The sequence below is a fragment of the Pygocentrus nattereri genome, chromosome 29 (genome assembly GCF_015220715.1).
Source record: "Pygocentrus nattereri isolate fPygNat1 chromosome 29, fPygNat1.pri, whole genome shotgun sequence".
Lineage (NCBI taxonomy): Eukaryota > Metazoa > Chordata > Actinopteri > Characiformes > Serrasalmidae > Pygocentrus > Pygocentrus nattereri.
The window spans coordinates 21,170,402-21,180,159 of record NC_051239.1 but is presented as its reverse complement, the minus strand read 5'-3'; the positions used below and the strand labels follow the sequence as shown (position 1 = coordinate 21,180,159).

The 9,758-nt window shown below is 41.5% G+C and overlaps 1 protein-coding gene across 1 annotated transcript; it reads left to right on the top strand.

Moving 5' to 3' along the window:
- LOC108434413 (dystroglycan-like) lies at positions 1–9,494 on the top strand. Its single transcript, XM_017709512.2, has 3 exons — positions 1–284; positions 3,951–4,369; positions 5,580–9,494. Exons 2-3 carry the CDS (start codon positions 4,124–4,126, stop codon positions 7,941–7,943), a joined length of 2,610 nt encoding a protein of 869 aa, XP_017565001.1. The 5' UTR covers positions 1–284; positions 3,951–4,123; the 3' UTR covers positions 7,944–9,494.
- Positions 9,495–9,758: the final 264 nt, after the last annotated feature.

Genomic DNA, 9,758 nt, shown 5'->3' with positions numbered 1-9,758 from the left:
ATGTTCTCATATGTAAACCGGGCTACACATGTAACGGGCTTGTTGCTCCTGCTGTGTCTATCACTGCCCCTGCTATCATTTCCAAAGCCTGGGCACCATTTTCTCAGGACGCTTTCGGAATCCAAACGGCCGTGTTCAGGGGCTCGAAGATCGATTGCTCAGGACTGCCGCATCCCTTCTACGAGAGGCTGACATCAATAGCGTTTCTCCAGAGCTCGTCCTCACGGCGAAAATGGACTATTAACGGAGAAAACGTTTGAAGGAGGAGGTGCAGATAATATGATGTGAGTGTAAACATGTTTTTTGGCATCTTCAGGTCGAGGTGTATCTAATTCACGTAACTGAATTGGAGGCTTTTCCCGGTTGGAGCAGGTGCATTTCGGTTATGTTATTCTTATTCGTGTTGACTGGATTTTTGCTTAATAACTGTATGTTTGTTGGATACAGCAGGTCGTATTTTGTTCTTCGTGGTGGTCCAGCGAATTAACCATTTTAAAGTTGAGTGTTTTGCCATGTTAATTCGGAAAGTCCAGACGCAGCTCGCCGTTTTCCTGAACAGACGGATGCTGCTGCTGGTGTTGGGCCTCTTACAGCAGCAGCGGCCCTGACACATAATCGAGGACGGAGGGAAATAACACGATATAGTGATGTGGATTTGAGAATTTCCGTCCGGTTTGGGGTTTTATTGCGAACCGGGTGTGTGCTCGTTCTTTAGAAGCTGTGGTCTTGAGCTGCTGGGATTACAGCTGCTCGCAAAATAGCATCTGGACTGAGTCGAGCTGGTGCTGTGTTGGCCTGCCTGGCCCGGCTGTGGACAGTAGCGAGATAACCTGCCGTAATGTTGTATTGACGCTAGTTTAAGGACACACATTGCCTACATTATATTTATTGTCTGTATGAACGTGGAGTGTTGGGTGTGTCTGTATGTGTCAGTGTGTTGGCGTGATGACCCTAGTTTAAGCTCCCTCTACATACTGTCTTTTACAGTAGGAAGATGGCATGCCAAAATAAATGGTGCAGCTCGTGCACTGTCCATTTTAGCCCTAGAGAGAGAGAGAGAGTGTGTGTGCGTGTGTGTGTGTGTATCTGTGTGTGATTGTGTGACCCTACTTTAAAAAACATTTAAATCCTAAGTCTCAAATTATCATATCACTATAAAACATGTAAGTAATGCATAGCGGTTAGTTTTGTAGATTTATAGTAGTTATTAAGTAATTTATAGACATTAATAAGCATTTTATTATGCCTTTATTACAGGTAATATTGCTATTGTATTGATATTGACCAGCATAGTCGGCATACAGATGTTTGGTTCGATCAGTATTTCAAACCGATATTTGATATCTGTTTATATGAGCTCCAGAAAAGCAGAACGTTTAAGCAATGCTGGGCTAATATGTCAGTATATCTGTGGTTTATTTATTTTACTGCTTACCCTCTACTAATAGTGTTACATTTCTCTGTTATGCTAATTCTGCTGGACTGAATCCTATTTTCTACATTTTATGTAACAGAATCAGCAGATATGTACGACAAAATATTGTTATCAATCCTGAATTTTCATATCCGTTTTCCATATTTTTTTCATTCAGATTAATAATGATAATATGATTAACATTCAAAGGGGGCCCTTGACATACAACAGTTGAACCCCAGGAAATCCTCACTTTGAAATACACAGTTTATAGTATGAGTATCCAGTAGGCGTAATAATTAGACTCTCTGTAAAGAATATTCCTTCTGTTTTAATGTTCTTCTGGTTGGTTCATAGAATATATAAATAATGTAGATTTTTATATAGGTAGAAAATTAGACACCAGTTTACGTATGTTTAAAGTTTTGCTTCCTGAGCCTGCTTGGCTAGCCTTGTTTCCTGACAGTGACCCTGCAAAGGATTATGCGAGAGAAGTATGTTTCAGATATAAGATGATCACTTTTGCTAACTGGTGCAGTAATCACAGTTGTGCACACAGCCAAACAGACACACACATGTTCTAAGCCACTTATGCTTCCGCGGTCGCGGAGGTGGGGGGGTTTCTGCATTAGAATTTCTGCATTATCGATCATTAAAATGTTAATAGAGTCATTCTGATCCTGGTTTGGTGTAAAAAGCTCCTTTCCAGGAAAACATTACTGAGTAAGATTTGTTCACAGTGGTGGTGATAGAAAGCAGATGTCTGAATTGTTCAATGCCTTCAAAATCTACCTCACAGAAAGCTATTTCAAATAGCTTTATAAAATATTGTGAAATAGTTAAGAATACATTGTCTCATAGACTATCGACCTTTTTATGGCCATCATGGAGGGATACCCAAAGAAATGTTTTGTACAGCACTGCTTATAAAAACTCAGAAGGCTTGTAGGTTCAGTGGTAAGTTTCTTTATAAGAAACCAACTTCATAAGAAGAGTTTGTTTACATCTCAACAGCTTGACTGATGTAGAGATTTAAATAATTAGTGGAATTACCCTTTAAAGGATAGGGGTCCAAAATATTAAAGCAAATCAACAGTAAAAAGTGGCTGAAAAGTGGCTGAATATGTGCCATGTATTCACATGGTAACATTTGCATCATACACACAGCATAGATGCGTGAATACACTAGAAGCGTGACGATGCACAGGTCAAATACAAGTTTCAGTTCGATTTGCAATATTTTGTGTGGAGCTCTTTTTATATACTACACAAATGTTTCAGATAAATAAATGTTCTCAAATAGAACATCATCACCATAATAGCAAGAATCATAAAGTCCTAGAATTTATCATTGACTTATAAAAAAAACAAAAACAAGTCAGCTGAGTGTGGGTGCCTCTTTACTCCCCTTCCTGCCCTCTTTACTCAGATAGGCTGCACCTTGATGCCTAGGTTTGATCTTTGACAGTAGTTTCTATGACAGATCATAAATGAGAGACATGCAGAATATAACTGACAACGTTTTAAAATTGTTTAAAATTAGATTATGTAATTGTTAGGAAATTGTTGCAAGGTCTGATGTGTTAAGCACAGATGTCTATTAGGACTGCATAAGAAGTCTCACTTGAGTTGGACTGTTACAGTTGAAATAAAATTTCATTGTAATGAAATGCCCTTTGTGCCCATATCAAATCAAATCAAATTTATTTGTATAGCACTTTTTACAACGGATGTTGTCACAAAGCAGCTTTACAGAATTTTGGAAAAGACAAAGTTTCAACAGGACTGTAAGAATGTACGGAAACCCCCTGGTGGGCAAGCCAGGGGCAACAGTGGCAAGGAAAAACTCCCTCAGAACTGAGGAAGAAACCTTGGGAGGAACCAGGCTCATCAGGGGGGACCCATCCTCCTCTGGTCAAACTACCTACAAGTGATGATAAGTGCTTTGAAAACATTGCTTTACCGATTAAAATATTTGGAGGAATTAAGATATTAATAGGGGAAATCCAGCGTAAACGTGACCAATGTCAGGCTGTATTTACTCAAAGGGCTGAACAGCCCATCAGAAACTGATGCAATAAAGAAGATTTGACAATTGTCAGAATTTTTTTTTTCAGTTTTCAAAGCTGAAATATTTGGTTCTTTTCACTCACTTTAATAAACTGAGGAAGTGATTATCCACTTGTGCAAATTTCTTTCAGAACACAGGCAACAGAAATTGTCTACATGCATGCATTGAATCATGGGATAATGCTTGAGCTAAGATGTAAGAATGGAAAAGCTTAATATACAGCAAAATGAAAAAGAATTTCCAACTCTCTGTATTAGAGAGAGTCTTTTCTACTGTTGTTTACCTGATTTCTACTGTTGTTTACCTGATTAAGTTAGAAAAAGCTTTGATATCTGGATAATAAGATTAATCAGGTGTGTTAGAGCAAAGAAAACACTAATCTGTCCTGAATCCTGGCTTTCCAGGATCAGAGACTTGGAGAACTGTGATCTGTTTAATGATAAGCTTCTCCTTTTGCCTCTACAGGACTCCATGGCTATGCAACACCAGGTGCCCCCCAATCTCTAAAGACTGGATGGCTAACAGAGGAGAGAGACAAGAGAGGAGAGACAGCTGAGTTGGTGGCAAGGAAAAGGAGCTGAGACTTCTTTTGGCCTGGTCCTGAGCGAGTCAGCAGGAAGAGCCACCAAGTGTTCATAATGCAACGCATGCGTATGAATATGTGGGGGCTCTTACTGCTCTGTGCCATAACGTGGGCATCAGAGCCAATAATTATGGAGCTAGAAGCCTCCATGCACTCGACTCTCCTCTCTGACATGCATTCATCCCTATCCAGAGTGGCAACAGCACAGTCCTCTGGAGTTTCAGACTCTTTAGCAGTGGTGGGCCAGATGTTCTGGATGAAGATCCCGTTGGTGTCAGCCGACTGCCATGGCGTAGACGTTGTAAGTTCCTGAGTTCCACACTTGCAGCATGCAACCTTTTAGCAGGAAGCTGGTGGTCTGAGTGGTTCTGTGGTTCTGTTAGCCACCCATGGCTCTGAGCTACAAGAATACAGTCCTTGTGGTGATTATGTGTTCAGTAGGTGGGCAAGATAGCAAGTATTCTATCTCCACTGTTACTTTATCAGAGTGGCAGTTAGTCTGGGTGTCTTCTAGGTTATGTTGGCCTGAACATTTCTTTGAATATTCATTGTTATTTCCAAATGAGTACTCAAATACTTGTTCTCAAAATAATCCTTAAAAACGATCATATTTATGTTTTTATACTTAACAAAGTATTTCAGTCACTGCAAGTTCAAAATATATCCAGTAGGTGGCAACAGTGCTTATGCGCTGTTAGTTACTATGATAGATTTCATGATTGATGCCTTTTTGTTTAATAAAACTTTCATAAATTGTGTTTATCACTTGTATATAATTTATGACTTATATTTTTGTTTTTGAATAACTTTTACTCATTTTATTGGGTTATTTTATTTGGCTAGTTTGTCATTTATCATGGAAAGCAGTACTGAGTTTGACACCTGGAAGCTCTGGTTGAGCTCAGTCATAGCCAGGTTGAGATCAATCACACGGCTCTTGACCTAAAGAGTCGCTAGCTAGAGTGGCTAAAGGTAACTTCAACTCAATGCCAGGCTAACCACAACGGCAGAGTTTAGCACTGCCAGATCTCACTTTGTTTGCTCAATTTACTAGCTTTGCCCTCTTTTATTCATCTCCTTGTGTGCTGATTCCAAACTCCCTCATAACCGACAGCTGATGCCAATTTGGCATGTTATCATGTTAGCATGTTTAGCCTGACAGCATCCAGCATGCAAATAGTCAGCTTGCTGGCCCAAAGGACCCAGAAAGCGCATGAGTGTGCACACAAGTACAAAAAAACCATAAGTATGAAATGTGGGACAAGGGGGGATTTAATTTGAGTTGAGCTGCGGTGGAGAAAGTTGATGTCAAGGTTTTTCCTCATACATGTTGAGCATGTTGAGAACAGTCCTTAAATTTGGATGAAAACTACAAAAATTGAGAAAACTGATTGTCATGACTGGAAATCTTCTGTCCTATCAGAGAATGAAGGATGTAGAACCAAACTATGTGTTTACTGATTTTTGATTTACTGATTTCTGTTTCTCTCCCCCTTTTCCACTCTTTACAGATCTCTGAAGTTGCCAGTGCACCATTACCTTCATGGCTGTACTGGGACAATGAGCTCTGTCTTCTTCAAGGTTTACCACTAGAGGGGGATAAAGGTCTGTATCGTTTCAGCTTGTCTCCAGCAGGATTACAAAGTCCTGATGGCAGTATACAGAGCCACATGCTTCTCAGAGGAATGAAACTAAGCAGTGCATACGCTCATATAAGCCAACCAGAAGTCTTCACGATCACAGTAAACTCTGAAGACCAACAGGAGATAGAACCCACTCCACTGGGGCTACATACAGAAACTAATGCAACAACAGTGTGCGTCTGTTCAAGTGGCCAGCCTATCACTGTGCTAACAATAATCCTGGATGCTGACCTCACAAAAATGAACTCCAGGGAGCGACTGGCACTGCTACAGAAAATGAGTCACTTTGCTAGTGTGCCACCAGAGCTTATGCGGGTCATGCCTGTTATTAACAACCGCTTTTTTGATATGACTGCTTTCATGGCTGGTCCAGGCAATGCCAAGAAGGTGGTGGAGAATGGTGCACTGTTATCATGGAAGCTAGGCTGTGCACTTGATCAGAGCAACCTACCTGACATTAGTCGAGTACAGTTGCCAGCCAAGGATGGCACTATGTCAACTCTGCTAGGGTATCCAGTGGTTGGCTGGTACATTGTCAATAAGAAACCACAAGTGGTCAAGCGAATCAGAAGACAGATTCACAACACTCCAACCCCATTGCCATCTCAACTACCCCCAACCACTCACCCAGAACCTGCGGAGCGCATTGTGCCAACCCCCTCATCTCCTTTCATTGCTCCCACTACAGATTTGTTGGCAAATCCTGCTCGCGGTCCTTTGCCCTTGCCAGTCAAACCTACCATTCGGATCCGTGATCAGGTGGCATACACACCTGTCTTAGGCCACCCACTGCCCACTCGAGTTTTGGGCAGCACCAGCACTCTCCCCTTGCAACCATCGCTGACCCGTCTTGGTTACGTGGAGCCTACTGCTTTGGTTACTCCACCAACCACCCGCAGACCAAAGACCTCCACCACAAAAAAGGGTAAGAAACAGAAGACCACACCCATGCCCAGAGAGCCAAAAACAACAGTTAAGCCTTCCAGACGCACCACCCCCTTGACCAACCAGAAACCTCTTCTACATAACCCTATTGATGAAGTGAGTGTGTGGGTTGGAACGTACTTTGAAGTGAAGATTCCATCTGACACATTCTTTGATCAGGAAGATGGAAGTACTGAAAAGTTGCGGCTGTCATTGCGCCAGAGTCACAACCAGGTAGTAGATGAGGGATCTTGGATCCAATTTAATAGCACCAGTCAACTGCTATACGGCCTTCCTGATGAGAGCCACGTTGGCCGTCATGAATTCTTCATGATGGCCACGGATAAAGAAGATTCTAGCACCACAGACGCCTTTGAGGTTCATGTTCATCGCTGGCCAGTTGATGACCAATCACCAGTTGTGTTTACTGCTCGTTTTCAGGGGGAACCCAAAACATTGACCGGTGACATCCACAAGAAAATTTTATTAAGCAAGAAACTTGCCTCTGCATTGGGTGATCGCAACAGCAGTGCTGTCACTCTAAGAAATATCTCCAGAGGTTCAATTCTGGTGGAGTGGACAAATAGCAGCTTGCCTAAGAACCCTTGCCCACGGGAGCAGATTCAGGCAATGTGCCGCAGGATTTCAGATGCTCAGGGTCATCCCACTCCCGTCTTCAACAGTGCCATGGAACCAGAGTTCAAACCCATCAACATCAGTGTTCGTGGTGCCAACAAATGCCAAAGGTTCTCATTTGTGCCACCAGGGGAAATCTCTGTCCCTGTCTCTTCAGCAGAGAGTCCCATTCCAGTGCCAACCTCAGTCACGCCTTCATCTGGCTCTGGCCGGCGTAGCAGCGATGACGTTTACTTGCACACAGTTATACCTGCTGTAGTGGTGGCTGCCCTGCTGCTCTCTGCTGGTTTCATTGCCATGGTTTGCTACCGAAAGAAACGGCGTGGAAAATTAACCACCGAGGAACAGGCCACCTTCATTAAAAAAGGTGTTCCTATCATTTTTGCAGATGAGTTGGATGATGCCAAGTCTCCACCTTCCTCCAGCATGCCACTGATCTTGCGTGAGGAGAAGCCTCCTCTACCTCCTCCTCAGTATCCCAGCTCTGCTTGCGGTGAAGGGTCCCTGCTCAACCACCACATCCTAGAGGAGTACATCTCCCTCAGTGATGATGACCCTAGTGCTCCCCCTTATCAACCCCCCCCTCCTTTTACTGTTCCCATAGAGGGCAAAGGTTCCCGACCTAAAAACATGACAGCCTACAGGTGCCCTCCACCCTATGTGCCCCCCTAGTAAATGACTGGACCTCTCGCAGTGGAGGACAAAAGGACCTTAGTAGACATTTTAAGTGGAAATAAAATAGTGTGAATATGGACTATATGAATCGACTGGCTGCGTGTGTGGACAAAGCCCTTGATTGCAAGGCATGCTGGATTATTGTGACTCTAAATGACTGAGCAGTAGCTCCACGCTCCAGTCTATGAAACACTATACTACTGATCCAAAATCTACAATACTTAGACTGAAATTTCAGTACTTAAATCTCTGACTCATTTGAAATTTCTGAACCAGTTACTATGGAGCAGTAAATGGGGCATACGGGTTCAGAATGACTGGAGCTCATATTCACTAACACTCTTTGGGAATTACTGGCTCTAAAGCACTGAAACAGCTACTGCCACTGAGAGTCACTTAATCAAACTGTAAGCCACTTAGGCAGAGCTACTGAGCAGAGATTTATATGGGGCACCACTAAGAATACATTTGGTGTCTGTATAGTCTGTGTTTCTGATTTTTTTTATAATGATCTTTTTTAATGTCTTTACTTGCCTGGAAGCAACATTTATATGGAGTATTATGTTTCTATGTCATATGAAACAAAAGCAAACTGCTGGCTATATCTATTTGATCATAGGCAGCCTTATAGGCAGATAGAGACATTTGTTAGTGTAAATCATTCAGCCTAATATAGAATTTGTTTAACCTTTAAATGCATTGCAGATCAAAACCCACCATCAAATTTGACCATCAAATCATTTCAACAATTGTCCTGTGCTCACTGTATAAATCAATCTGCAGATTCAACTGCTGAACACAACGATGTCTTATGACTACTTGTAATCTGATCTAGATCTGCTTTTTTGTTTGAAAGACTTTTTAAGGCTAGCATGTTTCAGACACACATCACTGAACAGTAGGTAACCAGTGCACTCTGGATAGAAATTGTCTCTGGATATAAACTAGCCCAACGTTTTGCTTACAATTAAAACTTCTATGGCTCTAGCGTCAGTGTAAGAGATGTTTCAGTTCTCACCAGATTTTGTAAACAGACTGCCCTTGGTAATTCTTGGAATCATCACTCACCATCATATTGTTATTATTCTTTAGAAACAAGGACTCCAGTGAAAGCATTGCATTGCTTCTGACTGCTGTATCAAGTGTTTCCTCCTCTTTGTTGTAATGTGGCATTGCATTGCGTGTTTGTATATAATTGTGTGCCTGCTCCACCCATGGGATCAATAATACTACAGCACTAGAGTAGAACAAAAAAAGGATTTTATTTTACAAACATTTCCAAGAGATATGACTACTATATTCTGAAAACAGAAATGCAATATTTTACTGAATCTGATCTAACCAGGATGTGTATTAGCCCTTGTGCTGTGAATGTTTTGGAAAGAGTGACGAGCCGAAGGAGATTCGTGTTAGATAAATAATGATAAAAAAAAAAATTACCACATGGGACAACTGAAATAATTCAGTCTAATGTTTTTACTACGTTTTTGATACGTCGGAAATTGTTTATGAAAAATATATTAATAAAGCTGTACTAAAAATTGTTAATTGTGTGAGAATTATGATATGCTATAGTAAGATTTCCCAGCAAGTGATATGACATTCAGTAAACTCAGTAAATGCTGGCCAACATATAATTATACAGGGCTGGTGTAAAGTTAGAGACTGTAACCCATAGATAAACCTATATTAATGTCGCATTGTCTGCCTGTACCAGAGGCAATACATCTGCACGTCTGCCATGTTGGAGCGGTCAAGAGCTGTTTGTAAACGAATACACATGGATTGAGAAATGAGTTCTCATGAAGAAAT